Source organism: Crinia signifera, chromosome 3 (assembly GCF_055691185.1).
Source record: "Crinia signifera chromosome 3, ASM5569118v1, whole genome shotgun sequence".
Classification (NCBI taxonomy): Eukaryota; Metazoa; Chordata; class Amphibia; order Anura; family Myobatrachidae; genus Crinia; species Crinia signifera.
The window spans coordinates 316310125-316331816 of record NC_139219.1 but is presented as its reverse complement, the minus strand read 5'-3'; the positions used below and the strand labels follow the sequence as shown (position 1 = coordinate 316331816).

Here is a 21692-nt window from a genome sequence, read left to right as displayed (position 1 = left end):
ATCCTGTTTTGGAGGAAGTTGTAGTAAAGAGATTCTTGTGTGAAAAATACCTACCGTCTGGCCTCCAAAAATAAACCTTGATAGGAACGTGCATCCTCATTTATGAGTGAGTTGGGGCACGCGCTTTGTTTCCTGCCGGTCTCTATAAGCACAGACGTCACGCTGGAAGAGTTGTGTATTGGCCTTTGAAAGATACCTTGAAAGGCTTTCCTATACCCACGTTTCATGTGAGTTCGGTACGCAATCCTTTTAATCTGACAAAGGGTTGACCAGCACAAGCCTCTTAGACCCAGGCACATGGGTGAAGAATTTTTGGGTTACAGAGAGAAAAATAAGGAACGGTCTGGACATACTTCACTATTGTTGTTTATATATTTCTTTTTCATGTACACAATACCGTGAAAAACCTCACCTGTAAGGATTCACTTAATCCAACCCAGGACAAGTGTTGAAAGTCATACAGCTGAAGGGGAGTAACATTTACATTTCTTGAGCGCCAGTATTGTCTCCGTCTGAACTTTGTATTTTGTGTATTGTCTTTGGGGGAGTGGTGTCTCTTCCTCAGGTGTTTGAGACTATTTTGGTTGCTGCGCCAGAGGGTGTACTCGCTCATCCATTTTTTTGTATATTGTATAACCTTTTTTTCATGTGTATAGATGTCGACCTAGACACTGTTGACCTAATAATCCACCCCCAGGACTAAGGTAGTGGTATAGCTCACAGACAATATCTAGGTCGACAGATGGACCCCCAAAGATCGACATGCATAAGGTGAAGACTGGACACAAGCAAAAAATCATCACGGAAAAGGACGACACATGACACGAACATGAGCTTTCACATTTTTTGGGTGTCCATGTTGACACCTGAGCATTAAGTGTACCATGTCCTCGCCACACTTTACCTTACCCAAACGGAGGCCACTTGGATGGTATTAAAAAGGTAAAAAAAAACACGTAGATCTTTTGCCAATGTCAACATGTTGACTGTCAACCAATAGTGGTCGACCCTATTACCCATACAGCACAGTACAGTAGTTACAGTGTGTTTTGTAGTGAAAGACTACAAGGCCCCTGATAGAATCCGATAATGAACGTTGGGTGACAGGACTTGCTCAGAGTGACAGCGAGTTCCTGGGCTTTGATGTAATTAATTAAAAATGTGACAGTCTCTTTAGTTAGAATTTTGAGAAGTAAAATATATCAAGTAATGAAGTACAGCTAAGCATGTTACTCTTTTTTGAGTGATGTGTGCTAAATTAATTTTGACTATGAGTATAATACCCCGCGGGGAGGTGGTCAATCAACCCCGTTACTATTCGCCATTACATTTGTACCAGCCACTTGCATCATATTGCCAGGGGCGCCGACATTAGTTATCATTGTTATTATTGCCAGTTATGGATATGGGCCCTCATTCTGGTTGACTCAGTAAGCTGCGAAGCTTTGTGACACTCCTGGTTCTGAGGCTGTGTTCCAAGGATGACGTTACCCGGAGCTTTACTTCGTAGCGACGTCACGGGACGGAGGGCGCATCGGTCTGCACTAAGGAGGAACTGTACTCACCACCTCTCCTTCCTCCTAGGTGTTCGAGTCCGGGTGCCAGAGTTTACCAGGGCCGTAGTTCGTCATGGCCTGAAGGTTAGAGGGTGTGGTGCCAGGTAAGTGGATGGGATACACCTGCAGGGCAGCAGGCACAATGCCGCACTGCCACACCACCCCTCTTACACTGACATACATAGAGGGAAGGTCCAGAAAAGCTGCCCGCTGGCTACCGATCCATGTCTGCATTTGGAACCCTTAGCAGACGGAGGATCTGCTTGTGTCACGGCAGCTGCTTCCTCTTATCCACATAGACATAGAGAGTGAGCTGGCAGCCGGCTGACCCTAGGGGGAGCTGCAGCACACAGTCACCCCATAGCACTTGTTACAGAAGCTATAAAACATAGAAACATTGAAACTTAGAATGCATACCTCCCAACTTTCTTGCCGCGCAAAGAGGGCGTGGCTTGTGCTAATTAAGCCGCGCCCTCATTTTCGGCCGCGAATAGACGCTGTGCGCATGCGCACAGCGTCTTTTCGGTCAGATTGGGGGGAACTCCCAACTGCCCCCCCCCCGCAGCGGGACACCGACGGCCGCGGGAGGGATGCTGGAACGTCCCCAAAAATCGGGACGTTCCCGCATTTAGCGGGACAGTTGGGAGGTATGAGAATGTGACGGCAGATAAGAACCACTTGGCCCATCTAGTCTGCCCCCTTTTTTAAACATATTCCTCCTCCTCTCTCTCTCTTCCCCCCTCACTGGAGCAAGCTTAAGCCACTGGTCCCCAGTCTCCCTCTGGCAGCTGCCCAACCCTCTGCAGCGAACGGTGCAGCCAGGGGGCGTAGGGACAGCGGCTCCGGCCCCACCGAATGCTGTGGTCTGTGTCCACGCTGTCACCTGTTTATCCATTTCCAGAAGGCACCCACGGCCGCTGCTTTGCTTCATGTGATTACCAGGCTGAAACGCCCGCTGTGTGTATATAAATATAGACTCTGTTGATGTACACATTGGAAGCCAGATCATACAACATTTAGCACTGCACATGCTCTGCAGCTGAACGCATGTCATCTATATCTCTGTTGCGCCATATCTCAGCGCGTGTGCTAAGAATAGCGAGGGCCTGTAGGATGGAATTACAGCATACTTACCTGAAAAACAGTTTCAGGGAGATTATAGTTGGTAATAGAATTTTGCACAGCGCCCCATTGAGGAGGTGTGTCATGCTCCACCCAAAGGGCGTGTCTAGTTCCATATATGGAGAGATTGTGAAAAGACATTGTGAACGTGGCACCTAGAAGCGTGGGTGTGTACTGCTACATCTAAAAGGAATCTTGTAAAATGACTTACTGTATATCCAAATGTAGATGAGCCCCAAAGCAGTTAGTAAGAGATACTATACTTGGTAAAGTGCTGGGAAATGGTGCTGATGATTCAATGTAAATGTATCTGTCTCTCATTCCTTTTTTCATAAAATATGTAACAGTGTAATGTGGGCTAGGTGACATGAGGGAGATTGCTAGACTAATGAGGGAGAGAGGGAGATTGCTGCTATGTCAGGGAGTCTCCTGCAGAATGCAGGGGAAGGTAACTATGATGTAACAGTGTAATGTGGGCTAGGTGACATGAGGGAGATTGCTGGACTAATGAGGGAGAGAGGGAGATTGCTGTTATTTCAGGGAGTCTCCTGCAGAATGCAGGAGGGTAGGTAACTATGATGTAACAGTGTAATGTGGGCTAGGTGACATGAGGGAGATTGCTAGACTAATTAGGGAGAGAGGGAGATTGCTGCTATGTCAGGGAGTCTCCTGCAGAATGCAGGAGGGGAGGTAACTATGATGTAACAGTGTAATGTGGGCTAGGTGACATGAGGGAGATTGCTGGACTAATGAGGGAGAGAGGGAGATTGCTGTTATTTCAGGGAGTCTCCTGCAGAATGCAGGAGGGGAGGTAATTATGATGTAACAGTGCAATGTGGGCTAGGTGACATGAGGGAGATTGCTAGACTAATGAGGGAGAGAGGGAGATTGCTGTTATTTCAGGGAGTCTCCTGCAGATTGCAGGAGGGGAGGTAACTATGATGTAACAGTGTAATGTGGGCTCGGTGACATGAGGGAGATTGCTGGACTAATGAAGGAGAGAGGGAGATTGCTGCTATTTCAGGGAGTCTCCTGCAGAATGCAGGAGGGGAGGTAACTATGATGTAACAGTGTAATGTGGGCTAGGTGACATGAGGGAGATTGCTGGACTAATGAGGGAGAGAGGGAGATTGCTGCTATTTCAGGGAGTCTCCTGCAGAATGCAGGAGGGAAGGCAGCTATGAATTACAGGTTATGCCGAATTGTGCGAATCCGGAGATCTGTCTGATTTCAGATGGATCTATTACCTCAGCTGATGAAGATGATGGCAATGCGACCAAGCGTATGGATATGGATTGTAAGCTGGCGAGCAGGGCCCTCCTGCCTTTATGTCAGTCTGTTACTACCCAGTTTGTTTTCTCATGGTTGTTTCCAATTGTAAAGCGCGACGGAATATGCTGCGCTGTGTAAGAAACTGTAAATAAATATTATGGCCGGTGCAGTAATTGTGTTATTTCTGACCGACTTACATGCAGCTCTGAATTACCTAGTTCTGTCACACACACACACACACACAATATAAACACACACACACGCGCGCGCTTGGGATCATGTAGTCCTACTCCAATGAAATCATAGCATATGAATAAGTAATGCTTGCTACCCCGGGCGGTCAGTTCTCCGTGGAGCTGTCAGTAACAGTTCAGATCTAGTCTGTCATTTAAATGACAACAGATATATTTCAGTGATTCATCCGACACTAAGGAAAATGCTTCCCAGAGTAATGTCCCCAACCCCAAACTAACACACCACAAAGTGAATAGACAGGAAACAAGATAATATATACAGTACAGTGGCAATGCTGCATATGCCTAATGTTTTAGGTCTGCGAGTCCCACCGCGGCATATGCGATTTGGATGCATAGAGATTGGATCTCATTGGCGGTTCCTGGGAGATAACAGGGGGCTGGTACAGGTATCGATGGTATGAAGATAATCCAAGATGGATGTGCAGTGGGCATCTCAGCCATTTTGATTGATTTGCAAAGCTGCGGAATTCGTCATCTAAACGCCGCCCGCACAAAGGTCAGCCCACAGACCCCACGCAGATTTCACCCACACACATGTGGAAGGACGTTTTCTATAAACATACATTCCCAGCTCGCTATCAGGGCAGAAATCAGTTGATGGTCGCCGATCATCGAATGATTACTCTAGTACTCGTAGATCTCTGGTGTCTTACTGCGGAGTCCCTGTATGAGAAGAGGGCGGGCAGCTGACATCTGGTGACGTCGACCGCCCACCCCCGCCACCCGGCACACGCGATCTGACCAGAATCAGGGCCATTGTCAGCGGCAATGAGTTCTGTTTATGATGTTCCCGGGGAAAATCAAAAGCTTCAAAAGCTAGTCTGCTACCTTCTGTGTTTGTGCATGTGCGAGAAAGAGATATAGTTCCACTCTCTGCCAGCAGATGGCAGTGTTTTGGGGACTCTCGGACACCAGACATATATAGATGATAGATAGATATATAGATAGTAGCTAGTCTGCTACCTTGTGATGGAATGCGGTCATTTGGTCTACAGCATTATGGTCGACAGTCATTAGGTCGACAACATTAGGTTGACATGGCAAAATGTCGACATGGTAAAAGGTCGACATGGTTCTAGGTCGAAAGGTCATTAGTTCGACAGGTCATTAGTTCAATATTGTCTAGGTCGAGAGTCAAAAGGTTGACATGGGTTTTTCACAGTTTTTTGAGCCGACATGTGCCGACAGGTGGTATTTCATGCCCTACCATCCACTAGGGCATGGTGGGAGAATAAAATAGTGTGCCCGACGCATAGCGAGAGGATGCGGGGCACTTTAGTGTCCATGTCGACTATGTTGACATTCAGGTAAAAAAACTGTGAAAAACCCCAAGTCGACCTTTTGATTTCGACAGTCGAACTAGGCAATGTCGAACTAGTGACCTGTCGAACTAATGACCTGTCGAACTAATGACCTTTCGACCTAGAACCATGTCGATCTTTTCATGCGTCGACCTAGACCTATGTCAACCATTTACCATGTCAACCTAATGACTGTCGGCCATAATGCTGTAGACCAAATGATCCCAACCCCTTGTGATTGAATCTGTGTTTGTGCATGTGTGTGAGAGAAACAGATGTAGTTTCACCTTTTGCCAGCAGGTGGCAGTGTTTCGGAGATACACACTCAGACACTAGACTAGACATACAGTATATATAGTTGACTGGTAAGCCCACTCGAAGCTAATGCTTCGAAAGCTAGTAGATGTAGTTTCACTTGCTGCTTGTTGTTGTTTTAACTGAATGCAGTCTTTTCCAGAGCAGAGGTTAAGACTGACACCTGCAGCACACAAGGTTCAGCACTTAACAAGAATAATATTTCAGATGATTATAACAGCATGCTGACTATTTAGTACGTTTTCAGTACGTTTCACTGGTTACTTGTTCTTGTTTTTATGTTCATTGATTTTATTTTCCTTTTTTGGTTTTGTTTTATGCAAATATTACTGGAATACTTACATAAAATATGTATGTTGTAGGAGGGTACCTAATTTATACAATAATGGTAAGAGCTCTGCTATTTTAGCACATTACATTGTTTGCCTTCTCTTTCCCCACACTCCCGTCAATGCCAGAGTTCATCGGAGATATGATATTTAGCTCATAATATGGCTTGGAGGAGTGGCCTTATTGTTCAATGTTCTGTGACCTCATTGTGGGTGGAGATGGGCATCAGCGGGGGATCTGGGTGTCTGGTTCTAGGCAGGTGAGAAAAGGTGACAGGGCAGAAAGGTGGCACATGTAGTTCTCTACACTTGCCAGCGTTAAGCCAGACAATATTTAAAGTTAGTGTCCTTTTGTTATTTCCTACTTTATACTATGAAAAGAGTCTTTATTATGTAAGATTGTTAGACCGTTGTTCAAACGGCGCTGCCAACCCTTTGTGGCGCTTTATCATCATCATTATTAGTAATAATAATAATAATAATTATAATAAAAATAATGATAAACAAATTCAACAGAAGAAATAACTTCATCATTGAACACACTGCTCCAAAGAGCTTACAATCTAAATGAATAGTCGGAGGCACACAGCAACAGAAGGCATAATAACCATGTCGAATATAGGACTATATATGATGTAGGCAATTGTAGACAGTACAGCAGAGTGACTGACTAAAATGTTACTATATAATAATATACTTAGATTTGGAATTGTCGATAAACAGTGATGGATTTAGATGCTGCAGTTGAGGTTTAGAGTTCCAGAGATAGGGATCAGAGGAAAGCTCTATGGTTCGGGTTACTGTAGGTGTGGTGGGGATAGAGTGCAGTGAAGACAACTGTGAAATGGTTTTTGACCCGACATCTGGAGACATTATAGATAACATCAGAGAAGTTCTAGCTGAGCATAGTCCTACACAGCTGTGTGATAAGCTGCGAGGGATTACGGCGAACAACGTATAATAAGGTGAATTCCAAAAGTCATTTATCAAACCACAAATACACCCTCCTCAAAGTAATCACAGCCTATCATCTCTGCTTACTTCTCTGCAAATTATCAGCAGCACTGTGCTATGGAGATCACAGCTTCCTGCAACATATAATAATAATAATAATAATAATAATAATAATAATAATAATAATAAATGTTATATATTTGATCCAGTTTCAGCCATAAATAAGTAGAAAGTACCATTGAGTATAATAAACTCCAATGTATCAGCTGTTATCTCTGTCTCCAAGAGATGTCATTTATAAAGTTGAATTTTCCTATTTTGATTCCTTTTAAAGACCCAGCACAGGTCAGCACTTACCTATCAGTAATAAATAGATCCCAGCTCCATAGTCCACATACGGATGTAATGTGGAAATAAATTTTTCCTCCATGGTCCAGGCAGTGGCACACTAAGGAAGTCTGCTCATTATCCTGATGTGTGCGGAGAGATGGACAAACTCCTGCAATGTGTCAGATAGGAGCAGAAGAGAAGCTGATGATGCTGAGAGGGGGATAGATAGAGAGGCAGCAGCGATGTATCAGCCTGGAGGCAGGAGGGACTGGCAGCCAGGTCCCACAGATTGGCTATAACAAGTATATACTAGGGGAGGAGGTGTGCACCACTACAGAGGAGGGGGCTGTGGAGTGACTGGCACATGTCTTTGCAAGTGCAATGAAGAGAATGCGCTTAGGCAGTGGCGGAACTTGAAATTTTGCGCCCCCTGACAAAAAAGTTTCTGTTCCACCGATACATTAATTATAATTTTTTTACCTGCATGCTCATTACCAGGTGTTTCATGTTTGTTGCCAGGGGTTACATACTCATTCCCAGGGGGTTCCTTGCTTGTTGCCAGGTGTTCCATGCTTGTTGTCAGGTGTTCCATGCTTGTTGTCAGGTGTTCCAGACTTGTTGCTAGAGGTTTCATGATAGTTGACATGGTTACCAGGTGTCATGCTTGTTTGTTGCCAGGGGTTACATGCTCATTGCCAGGTTTTGTTTGCTTGTTGCCAGGTGTTCCATGCTTGTTACCAGGTGTTTCATGCTTGTTGCCAGAGATTTCTTGCGTGTTGTCATGGGTTACATTGCTTGTTTGTTTCCAGGGGTTATATCCTCATTGCCGGGGTTACATGCTTGTTGCCAGGTATTTCATGCTCCTTGCCAGTGGTTACATGCTTATTACCAGGAGTTACATGCTCATTGTCATGGGTTACATGCTTGTTTGTTGCCAGCAGTTATATGCTCTTTGCCAGTGGTTACATACTTGTTGCCAGGGGTTACATGCTCATTGCCAGGGGTTACATGCTTGTTGCCAGGGGTTATATGCTCATTGCCAGTGGTTACATGCTCCTTTCCAGGGGTTACATGCTCATTGCAAGGTGTTAACAGTGAGCCAGCAGTCCTAGAATCCGGAACTTCCAGGTAGCACTGTACATGCTGCGTGTCCCAGACCTCCAGAAGGACCTTTAACAACTGTTTCGTTTTTGGTGAGCCATTTTTAAGCAGATTCCATTCGGAATCTGCCAACAGAGTCCCTGCGTCCCCGCGGTGCCAGCCCCCCTCGCCAGCTATTGGGCTGTGTTGGCATAGGTACACCACTGGGCAACTAGTCCCACTTCAACTACAACTCTCAGCTTGCCATGCCAGTGGCAGCATATGAAGCATTGCATGCTGGGGGCATATGTGGGTCTTCACCACTGATGTCAGTGATCATTTGTTTAACCATTAATGGTGACCATCAGTAGTGGAGCAACATACGGCAGGTAGCGCTGGCTGGGATCCAGTCCACAGGTCATCAATCAGTATGTTCACAGCTTATGGTTGACACGAACAAGGTTGACTAAGACAAAATCACAAGCAAAGAGCTGACATGGCAATAGGATTTATGGAATTCATGTTGGTGAACAAAGCAGGCAACTGGGCAAAACCATGCTGCGATGCAGGTGGGGCAGATGCAACATGTGCAGAGAGATTTGGGTGAGGTGTATCCAACATAAAATGTAAATTGCAGTGTGGGCTACATGCAGAAGCAGCCAGTATTTACCCTCCTATAGCGCTACAAGGGATGGCCATCAGTGCAGTCATCAACGATGGTTACCATCGATGTCAATACTGCAACCAGCCATCGATAGTAACAAACTATGTGATGGATGACCATGGGCCAATCAGAATGTGGAAGCGGGGCTTCAGGGTTGTCAGGGGCGGAGCTATGCTCCTCGTCCAGACACCTTGAAAAAAAAACAACAACAAATAAAACCATCTGGTTCTCCCCCATCGATGGGGGATTCATCATCGGCCATACACCATCAATGATTTTGAATCATCAGTCTTCGATGGCCAGCCCTAATTCTAAACTGGAATCAGGTTCATAGAGACAGCAGCCATACTGGATGCAGTGGAGCAATGTATAGGGTTACCACCTCATCCCTATCATTCCGGACACAAAGGAAAGCATTACGTTGCAGAAAGCAATTGCGTACAAGGAGTACACAAAGCTGAGGGTTTGCATACCTCTCCGATGGTGGATAGACTGCGCTTACCCAGGCCCCTTTCTGTGCAGGTTTAAATGGGTCATGCATTGCGGATTGCAGCATGATTTATCGGGCTGCTCCCACCCTATAGAATGTCCTTCCATGCACAAAGACTCTCCACTAGCCTCCAAACTTTCAAGAGTTCCCTGAAAACTCACCTCTTCAGGCAATCCTATCATATTTAACTTCCACACGTATAACACTCTGAGGCACTTATGTATTATAGAACTTCCCGTCTGGACCTACAAGCTATGCTGTTACTGCATAGCTGCATACCCTCCTGCATTCTGCAGGAGACTCCCTGAAATAGCAGCAATCTTCCTCTCTCCCTCATTAGTCTAGCAATCTCCCTCATGTCACCTAGCCCACATTACCCTGTTACATAATAGTTACCTCCCCTCCTGCATTCTGCAGGAGACTCCCTGAAATAGCAGCAATATCCCTCTCTCCCTCATTAGTCTAGCAATCTCCCTCATGTCACCTAGCCCACATTACACTGTTACATCATAGTTACCTCCCCTCCTGCATTCTGCAGGAGACTCCCTGACATAGCAGCAATCTCCCTCTCTCCCTCATTAGTCTAGCAATCTCCCTCATGTCACCTAGCCCACATTACACTGTTACATCATAGTAACCTCCCCTCCTGCATTCTGCAGGGGACTCCCTGACAAAACAGCAATCTCCCTCTCTCCCTCATTAGTCTAGCAATCTCCATCATGTCACCTAGCCCACATTACACTGTTACATCATAGTTACCTACACTCCTGTATTCTGCAGGAGACTCCCTGAAATAGCAGCAATCTCCCTCTCTCCCTAATTAGTCTAGCAATCTCCCTCATGTCACCTAGCCCACATAACACTGTTACATTTTTGGGTACAAAAGGAATTAGAGACAGATACATTTATATTAAATCATCAGCACCATTTCCCAGCACTTTATCAAGTATAGTAGCTCTTTCTAACTGCTGTGGGGTCATCTACATTTGTATATAAGTCTTTTAAAAGATTCCTCTCCGATGAAGCAGTGCACACCCACGCTTCTAGGGGGATGCGGTCATTTGGTCTACAGCATGATGGTCGACAGTCATTAGGTCGACACCATTAGGTCGACAAGGGAAAAGGTCGACATGGGTCTAGGTCGACATGGTTCTAGGTCAAAAGGTCATTAGTTCGACAGGGCATTAGTTCGACATTGTCTAGGTCGACAGTCAAAAGGTCGACATGGGGTTTTCCACAGTTTTTTGAGCCAACATGTGCCGACAGGTGGTATTTTATGCCCTACCATCCACTAGGGAGTGGTGGGAGAATAAAATAGTGTGCATTGCGTGGGGCAGTTAAACTGATCATGTCGACTGTGTTGACATTCAGGTAAAAAAAACAGTGAAAAACCCCATGTCGACCGTGTCACTGTCGACCTAAACATTGTCGAACGAATGACCTGTCGAACTAATGACCTGTCGAACTAACGACCTTTCGACCTAGAACCATGCTGACCTTTTCCCATGTCGACCTAGACCCATGTCGACCTTTTTACATGTCGATCTAATGGTGTCGACCTAATGACTGTGGACCATCATGCTGTAGACCAAATGATCCCAACCCGCTTCTAGGTGTCACGTTCACAATCTCTTTTCACAATCTCTCCATATATGGAACTAGACACGCCCCTTGGGAGGAGCATGACATGCAAAATTCTACTACCAACTATAATCTCCCTGAAACTAGTTGTCAAAAGTAGGCAAGTATGTGTTGCTGGTGCCTGTCCTTGTGTATCCCTCCTATATCCCTATAGATTATAAGACACTGTAACGGAATCTGCTGCGTTATATAAGACACTGTAATGAAATCTGCTGCGCTATATAAGACACTGTAACGGAATCTGCTGCGCTATATAAGACACTGTAACGGAATCTGCTGCGCTATATAAGACGCTGTAACGGAATCTGCTGCGCTATATAAGACACTGTAATGGAATCTGCTGCGCTATATAAGACGCTGTAACGGAATCTGCTGCGCTATATAAGACACTGTAACGGAATCTGCTGCGCTATATAAGACGCTGTAACGGAATCTGCAGCGCTATATAAGACACTGTAACGGAATCTGCTGCGCTATATAAGACACTGTAACGGAATCTGCTGCGCTATATAAGACGCTGTAACGGAATCTGCTGCGCTATATAAGACATTGTAACGGAATCTGCTGCGCTATATAAGACACTGTAACGGAATCTGCTGCGCTATATAAGACACTGTAACGGAATCTGCTGCACTATATAAGACACTGTAACGGAATCTGCTGCGCTATATAAGAAACTGTAACTGAATCTGCTGCGCTATATAAGACACTGTAACGGAATCTGCTGCGCTATATAAGACATTGTAACGGAATTTGCTGCGCTATATAAGACACTGTAACGTAATCTGCTGCGCTATATAAGACACTGTATCGGAATCTGCTGCGCTATATAAGACGCTGTAACGGAATTTGCTGCGCTATATAAGACACTGTATCGGAATCTGCTGCGCTATATAAGACGCTGTAACGGAATCTGCTGCGCTATATAAGACACTGTAACGGAATCTGCTGTGCTATATAAGACGCTGTAACGGAATCTGCTGCGCTATATAAGAAACTGTAAATAAATAATAAATAAATGATTTGCTATGGCTATTTGAGGGGCAATGTGAGGGTGGTGGCGTGGATTGCTCTAGGAAATGGGAAATTGTCACCCCCGTTCAGTAGGCATGCCTTGACGAGGGTCTGCATCTTCCAAAGCAGATTTCCTGGCCCTGGCAGAGTGAGTAGCATGACTGCAAATGCAACAACTGTTGTCTGGACATGTAAGATAGGCACTATCCACCTCACAGCGCCCCCTTCAGGTAATGAGACACAAAAGACCTATTGACAGAGATGATTTAATTAGTGCCCATTTTCCCATTCTTCAATGCCCTGCAGCAAAGGGTCCACACATTCTATTCAGTTTCTCTATTAGATTGTCTCTTCAGTGGCCACTCTTTGCAGACTATGGGGTAGATGTTACGAAGCAGTGATAAGGGAGGAGAAGTCAGCCTAATATAACAGAACAGCTGATTGGTTGCCATGGGCCACTTCTCTGAGGTTGACACAAGTAAAACTGTTGACAAAACAAGTCGACATGAGTTTTTCCCAATTTTTTTCTTATAATTTATTTATGACTTTTTCATACTTTGCCATCCGCGTGGTTATGCAGTACACTAATTGGGGGGCCATGCCGGCAGATGTCGATAGGTGTCGACATCAAAACACGAAATGTGAAGAAAAAAAAAAACATTCCGTGTGTTGACCATGTCAACCTATTGCATGTCGGCTTTTCTTTTGCGTCGACTTAGTGCATGTGGACCTTTTCCTGTGTCAACATATTGCACGTCGACCTATTGACTGTGCTATATAAAAAACAAACTATTAATCTGCTAATCATTTCCAGTGACACCTTGTTGCTGAGCAACTGCAGATGTGCGCGGTGCTACATCCAGGGGGGTTGTTACCTACTACTGACCTTGTCACAGCACAATATGGGATTATTACGTCATTTCTTAACTGTTTCTCTGCACCATTGTTGATGTATAAAGCCCAGAAGGTAGGAATTAGGCAATGAGCATGTTATTCATATGATAAACTAGGAGAAGTTGCGCTACACCAGGGGTAGCCGACTCCAGTCCTCGAGAGCTACCAACAGATAACGTGTTTCCAGGTCTCCTCACAGAATCACAAGTGAAGTAATTAGCTCCACCTGTGGCTCTTTTATATTGTGTCAGTCAGTAATGAGTTCACCTGTGTACCCATACCTCCCAACATGACCCATGCCAGGAGGGACACAATACGCTGCTCCTGGACTTTCCTTTTAATGTCTGATTGCTGTCACCTGTATTGAACATGTTAACCATACCTCCCAACATCTGTGCAGGCTGAGGCGGGACGGTGTGCGCACCGAAGGCGCGCAACGAATTTCGGAGGGCGTTGCCTGCTGGAAAGGGGCGTGGCCTATACTCGCGGTGCTATCGCGAGGCCACGCCCCCGTTTCTCGCCACGGTGGGGGCATGCCTAGCAGCTCTGTGAGCTGCTGGCCAGCCCCCAGCCCCTCTGCCTGCAAGAATAGCGTCTATTCACGGACCACAGGGGGGGACTCCCAACTGCCCCCCCCCCCCCCGCTGCGGGACACTGCCGGCGGCGGGGGGGACGCGGGAAAGTCCCAAAATATCGGGACGTTCCCGCGATAAGCGGGACAGTTGGGAGGTATGTGTTAACTAATAAGGAAGTTGTTTCACCACAGGTGATGGCAATCATAAATACAGAGGAAAGTCCAGTCGCAGAGCATTCTGTTCCTCCTGGAGAGGGTCATGTAGGGAGGTATGATGCACCTGCGAGGTGAGCTGGAAAATGTGAACTGTGAACTCTCGAGGACTGGTGTTGGCTACCCCTGCGCTACACAATTGGTCAGTACTAAAATGTCAGTACGCAAGGTCGTAACTACCGTAGGTGCAGGAGATGCAGCTGCTATGGGGCCCAGAGCTGAGAGGGGCCCACATTGCCTGTCAAAGTATCATGTCCCACGCACCTCTCCAAACCATTCTTAACGCTGCCGCTAGGCTCATCTTCCTCTCCCACCGCTCTACCTCCGCCTCCCCCCTCTGTCTATCTCTTCACTGGCTCCCCATTCCTTTCCGAGTTCTCTTTAAACTCCTCACCACCACCTACAAGGCTCTCCCCTCCTCCACAGCTCCCTACCTCTCTTCACTGATCTCTATCCACACTCCCTCCCGTCCTCTTCGCTCCATCGCTGACCGCCGACTGACCTCTCACCTAATCACCTCCTCCCACTCCCGTGTCCAAGACTTCTCTCGCGCTGCCCCCCCTGCACTGGAACAACCTCCCGCCACCCATCAGGCTTTCTGATTCCCTTATCTCCTTCAAGCGCTCCCTCAAAACCCACTTTTTTCGACTAGCCTATCCCTCCTCCTAACCTCTTTTGATCCTCCTATCCTGCCTCCGTTCCCCTCCGTTCCTACTTATGGTGGGAGGACAAGAGGGGATTGGGGCCACAGACGCTGGTCTGCAGAGCCGGCCTTAGGCATAGGCAAACTAGGCAATTGCCTAGGACATTTGGAATGCCTAGGGGCATCAGCAGCTTCTGCTGATTAAAATGATATACAGCATGCCTATATTCTTTGTGTGAGTGAGGCTGTATCTGCATATAAATATAGTGTATTCATGGAAATCCCTGTAACATAGCATTCCGTATACAGGTACAGCCACAGTCGCACACAGAATACAGGCATGCCGCATATAATTGTAATCATTGGAAACTCCTTGTGTGTGCTGGTCATAACAATGCAAATAAGATGAATTTTCAGCAAAAAAGGCACCCAACGTTACCAGAACTGGCCAGGAGCTGCATGGCCTATTGAGTCAAGATGTATGAGGAAACATCTGTATACAAGCAGAGGCAGAGGTCACAGTGTTAGCGGCTGTGCGAGTGCTGTCTGCGGGTGGGTTGGTTGTGCAATAGTGAAAAAGAGATAATTTGCAGCGCTGTTTTAATGACACAATTAGATAAAAGTATAGCAAAACAATTTATTAGTCACATTTAATATTAAAAAAAAATGTATATATATACAGTGTGGCAAATATATAAAAGAAGTGGGGGGGGGGGGGAACCTGTCAGCAGAATGATGAGGGGGTAATATAACCTGCTCTGGTCACTCATACAGTCCCGGCACTGGTGCAGGAGGAGGAAGATGGAGTCCAGAATTTTTGTAATCCAAGCAATAAGTGGAGGTGTCCCAGTCCTTTTGGGGGGCTGTGATTTGGGGGGATCCTCTCTAGAAGACTGTTATGCCTGTTGGATGGCACTCCCGAATGTTACTTCTCCTCACTGCTCTCAAGAGGGGTCACCGCCTGCTTTGACTGGACGGTGAATACTCCTCAATAAAGTGCAATGTGCTGGAAAATAGAGTCCTTGCCAGGAAAGTGCTGGTGCAGATCCAGAGATTAAGCAGGATGGGGTTGGCAAATCTCTGACAGGTCCCTGAGGTGACACCAACCGGTTTCGCTGTCACTCCAGGACAGCTTTTTTAAGGTGGTTGTGCAATAGTGTTCAGCATATGTGTAAGGGGCATTATGTGTGTCATGTATAAATGCATTAATAATGTGCGACATACAGATGGAGCTGGCCTTATTATTGCTGGCGGAGCGCCAGGACCGTGTCCCTGGCGATCCGCCAGCAATCTGGCGCTCTGGCTGAATGAGACGCTCGTGCGTCTCCCACGCACGAGCGTCTCAATAGCCGGGCGGCGAGGCGGCGCGGCGGGTGCAGTCCTGCCCGTCTCCAGCTTCAGGGAGACGGGCAGGGCTGCGGGGGGCTGCGGGGGGGCGGTGTGGACCGGCGGGGACCCGGGGAAGCCGGCGGGGACCCGGGCAAAAGCACCGTCGGAACGGGACGCGCGTGCACCTCGTGCACGCGCGTCCCCTTCCGACATACAGATGGCGCGGGGCGGGGGATGGCGGGTGGCGAGTCCTCCGCCATCCCCAGCAAAGACAAGCCCGGCGCCATCTGTATGTGTAAGGGGCATTATGTGTGTCATGTGTAAATGCATTAATAATGTGCGACACATGTGTAACAGGCATTATGTGTGTCATGTGTATAAGGGCATTAATAATATGTGTGTCATTATGTGTATGAAGGGCATTAATAAAGGTTGGCATAATGTGTAAGGGGCATTATGGTTATAAGGACATTAATAATGTGTGTCATGTGTAAGGGGCATTACTGTGTGGTATTATCATGGGTGCCGAGAGAAAGGGGTAGGGGTCACTGGCGTAACTAAGCCACCGCAGCCCCCGCCATGGCGGGGAGGCGCAGAGTAACTATGGGCGCCTGGGGGGCTGCGGGGCTATAGTTACCCGCTGCGCTGCTGCCCGGCCGCATCTGCGGTCACTGCCCTTCACTCGCTCCCGGCGCCGGCTCCTGCTGATAATGAAAAGTGACACTTAGAAAATGGCTGCCCCCGTATTGCAGACAGTTTTGGCAGCCATTTTCTAAGAGTCACTTTTCATTATCAGCAGGAGCCGGCGCCGGGAGCGAGTGACGGGACAGTGACGCAGATGCGGCCGGGCAGCAGCGCAGCGGAGTCAGCGCAGACAGGTATGGGTATGGGTAGGGGTAGGGGTGGGGGCGCGCCGAAAAAAATTGGGGGGGGGGCGCCGGAAAAAATTGGCGGGGGGGCGCAAAATATATAGTTACGCCACTGGTAGGGGTAAAAATTACCCAGGCCAAAGTCTGATGGAAGGGCCCACTGGGGGCCCCAGGCCCCTCCCCTTAAGTGACAGCAGCAGCTGCAGCTCTTCTCCTCTGCCCAGCACACACTGCTTTGTGCTGGGTTGCAGTGTGGCCATGGAGGTGCTTACAATACAATATTTTCTCAGGATTTTTTTCTAAGGGTATAATGTGAATAATGTGAGGAGTAATGTACATAAGGTAAAGTGATACTACTGTGTGATGTAACGCGAATAAGGGACACCATCGCATGATATATTGTGAATAAAGTTGCACTACTGTGTGGCATAATTTGAATTGGGGGTACTATTGGGTGGCCATGCCCCTTCCCAGCAAGAACACACCCCTGTTTGGGCTGCACACCGAATGTGTGCACTGTTTCTATTTAAAATATTGCGGGTAGGAGCACCAAAATGATGACTGCTATGATGAGGGTTGATGGTGCTGGGAAAGGGGAGCAGGGTCAGAGGCGGAACTAGAGGCAGTGCTAGGGGGCACCAGCCAAAATCTTGCCTAGGGCGTCATTTAGGCTAGGGCCGGCTCTGCTGGTCTGCATAGGAATGTGAGTGCACAGGCAATGGGCAGGGGATTGGAGTAGGCAGACATTGGCAGGCGGGTGGGAGTGCAAAGGAGGATGAGGGCCGCAGACAGGGGCGTAACTAGCAGGGCCGGCAACAGAAATATTGGGGCCCTGTACAATGATATTTCTGGGGCCCCCCTCCTAATCCCAAATCCCCACAACCCTCTTCTGGATGAGCCTCATTCAACCTTTCGCTGCTCCAGATCCTGTTTTCAGGTGCGGACTTCTCTCTTTCTCAGTCCTGCTGGCCTGGCTCCTGGCTGCTGCTTCCTGCTGGCTCCCGGGTACTGCTGGCCTGTCACTTTTACAAAATAATGCCAAGTACAGGAGCCAGAGACTGAGACCACAGTGCCAGTGCCAGCAGCGGGTACATCTGTGCGACTGTGGCCCCAGGCCATTTGCACACACAGAGTAGATGGCTAAGCGCCGAGCAGCAGGGCGCACACACAGCAGACAGCAGTGGCACACAGTAAGTCAGTCAGACTCAGCCACACACAGATGGTGCACAGTAGACGGTTGGGCCGTGAGGGTCACTGACAGGCCTGCTAGTACAGGCTGTGGCCGTGTTTGGGCATGGAGGCTCTGGGGCCCTTTGGATCACTGGGGCCCATCACACTTGTCCCGCTTGACCCCTCCTGTCGCCTGCCCTGGGTGTGGCTCCCCTATTTGAATTTTGGGGGCATGGTCTCACGGCAAAGGGGCATGGCCTATAAATCGCATAACTCCCGCGAGGCCACGCCAACATTTTGCCGCTGTAGGGGCAAGGCCAGAGGCCCATAGCTGCCTACCCTCCTGCATTCTGCAGGAGACTCCCTGAAATAACAGCAATCTCCCTCATGTCACCTAGCCCACATTACACTGTTATACCATAGTTACCTCCCCTCCTGCATTCTGCAGGAGACTCACTGACATAGCAGCAATCTCCCTCATTAGTCTAGCAATCTCCCTCATGTCACCTAGCTCACATTACACTGTTACATCATAGTTACCTCCCCTCCTGCATTCTGCAGGAGAATCCCTGACATTGCAGCAATCTCCCTCTCTCCCTCATTAGTCTAGCAATCTCCCTCATTTCACCTAGCCCCATTACACTGCCACATCATAGTTACCTCCCCTCCTGCATTCTGCAGGAGACTCCCTGACATAGCAGAAATCTCCCTCTCTCCCTCATTAGTCTAGAAATCTCCCTCATTTCACCTAGCCCACATTACACTGTTACATCATAGTTACCTCCCCTCCTGCATTCTGCAGGAGAATCCCTGACATAGCAGCAATCTTCCTCATTAGTCTAGCAATCCTCCTCATGTCACCTAACCCACATTACACTCTTGCATCATAGTTACCTCCCCTCCTGCATTCTGCAGGAGACTCCCTGACATAGCAGCAATCTCCCTCTCTCCCTCATTAGTCTAGCCATCTCCCTCATTTTACCTAGCCCTTACATTTTTTGGTGGGGAAAGGAATGAGAGATAGATACATTTACAGTGAATAATCAGGACCATTTCTTAACACTTTACCATGTATAGTTGCTCTTACTAACTGCTTTGGGGCTCATCTACATTTGGATATAAGTCATTTTGGTACTCTTTACCTAGAACGGCGCCCGCGATTGAAATCGCGGGCGTCGGGGGTAAAAATCGCGGTGATCGCGGTCATCGCGGGCATCGCGGGTAAATCGGGATGACCGCGATGCCCGCGATGACCGCGATCACCGCGATTTTCCCATAGGGAACAATGTTAAAACGGCAGATTGACCGCGATTTTACTGTTAAATGCCTCAATGGACCCGATTTGGGGCCAAATAGGCCAAATTAACCCTTAAATGTCCCCCCAAATTTTTAACGCCACCCCACGATCCACGCCAACCCGAAGCGTGGCGAGCGCAGCGAGCCCGCGAGGGGCGGCGGTACGCGTCCTCCGACCTTTTCATGCCCTACTATCCACTACGGCGTGGTGTGAGAATATAATAGTGTGGCGAGCGCAGCGAGCCACCGAGCCCCGCGAGGGGACGCGGATACCTTCACAGGTAGACGCGTCCCCTCGCGGGCTTCACAGGTGTCCGCGTCGCCACGGACACCTGTGAAGCCCGCGAGGGGACGCGCATAACTGTGAAGGTATCCGCGTCCCCTCGCGGGGCTCGCTGCGCTCGCCACGCTTCGGGCTCGGTGGCTCGCTGCGCTTGCCACACTATTATATTCTCACACCACGCCGTAGTGGATAGTAGGGCATGAAAAGGTCGGAGGACGCGTACCGCCGCCCCTCGCGGGCTCGCTGCGCTCGCCACGCTTCGGGTTGGCGTGGATCGTGGGGTGGCGTTAAAAATTTGGGGGGACATTTAAGGGTTAATGGGCTCTGTGGCCCATTTAACATTGATTCCTATGGCCAAATCGGGTGGATTGAGCCATTTAACAGTAAAATCGGGTCCATCGCGCCTTTTAACATTGATTCCTATGGGAAATCGGGAGCATCGCGTCGCGGGCATCGCGGGTACATTTATGGCCGGCCGCGACGCGACCGACACGATTTCCATGTTTAACATTGGTTTCAATGGGAAATCGCGGGCATCGCGTCGGTCGCGTCGCGGCCACACATAAATGTACCCGCGATGCCCGCGACGGGCGCCGTTCTAGGTAAAGAGTACCGTCATTTTAAAAGATTCCCCTCAGATGTAGCAGTACGCACCCACGCTTCTAGGTACCACGTTCACAATCTCTTTTCACAATCTCTCCATATATGGAACTAGACACACCCTTTGGGTAGAGCATGACACGCCCCCTCAATTGGGCGCTGTGCAAAATTTTACTACCAACTATAATCTCCCTGAAACTAGTTATCAAAAGTAGGCAAGTATGCCGAGTCCCCATAGTTTATGAAGTAATGCTAGTAAAATACACAATTTTAACCGCCATATCACAGGGACCAGCCTGACAGTAATAGACGTTATTAAAGTCAGTACTTCCATTAGTCTAACATGCGGCCGATTGATCCAACAAAAATAACTGATTGCTTTATATTGCTAGCGGTAGCGTCCAAATTATAGGTAGCAGCGCGCGCTTGACGGAGGCAGTCGTGTACTAATAGGGCATTCAGAGAAACTCCCGGAATGGATTGTTAACCCTTTAGCTTGTCCACAATGACAACAAAAAAAGTAAAAAAACAACTCACATCGACCTTCTCACATCTCACCAGTTTGCTTGTGTCAACCTTTTGTCGATGTCAACATTGTGTATTTGGACCTTCTGCTGTCGACCAGATTATCGGCCGAATTGTTGTTCTAGTCATTGTCTCTGAGACATATACCACAGCCACAAAACCTGTATACAAAAATGAAAATCAACCCTTTTTCCCTTGAATACATTATCCTGATTGCATCTCCCTAAGACCAAGGATTCCTCATCAAGCAGAGATCATAACAATCTTCAAGATGGACAGACGTGACGTACCTCACATCAGGTATCCTTCATGCAGCAGGCGCACTAATTGGAGATCTAAAGTGACAATGTTTCCTGACAACGTTCCACGAAAAGGAAGATAATCAAGAAAAAAACACGTTCCCTTCCATTTACCAGTATTGTCCCTTTCTGTGCCGGTGCTGTCTCAGTCAGTGACACCGCTGCTTTGTAAATTGAAGGGGGGGGATGTTATAAAATCTGAAGGTGGATGTTTGCCAGCTTTTGTGATAGAGAAACCCTCTCTCAGCATAGGTGCAGGCGGATTCAGTATTAAATCCCGGCGGTCGGGATCCCGGCGTTCAGAATCCCGACGCTGGAATCCCGATCGCCGAAATCCCGACAAGGGGGGGACGTGGATCGCCCCCCCTTGCGGGCTCGCTGCGCTCGCCACGCAGTGGGCCCGGTGCCTCGCTACGCTTGGCACACTAATTTATTCTCCCTCCGGGGGTGTCGTGGACACCCCCGGAGGGAGAAAGTGTCGGGATTACGGCGATCGGGATTCCAGCGTCGGGATTCTGAACGCCGGGATCCCGACCGCCGGGATTTACACTGCATCCCGGTGCAGGCTACACATTCTCATTGCCAGGAAGCCAAGGGGTTAACAATCCATTCCGGGAGATTCTCTTAATATCCTATTAGTACACGACTGCCTCCATTCAAGCGTGCGGTGCT

General features: G+C 48.0%; 1 protein-coding gene across 2 annotated transcripts in view; it reads right to left on the bottom strand.

Moving 5' to 3' along the window:
- LOC146064808 (opsin-5-like) overlaps positions 1–21145 on the bottom strand; it is a 67645-nt gene extending 46500 nt beyond the window's left edge. The window contains exon 1 of one of the 2 annotated variants that reach the window (XM_083178697.1): positions 21012–21145. Coding sequence is in view for 1 of the 2 variants with exons in the window: in XM_083178696.1 (XP_083034822.1) it covers positions 7464–7536 (73 nt within the window). In the remaining variant the exon portion in view is untranslated. Of the gene's footprint in view, positions 1–7463; positions 7694–21011 lie in introns of those variants that run through there. The other variant, XM_083178696.1, reaches the window with a different exon arrangement.
- Positions 21146–21692: the final 547 nt, after the last annotated feature.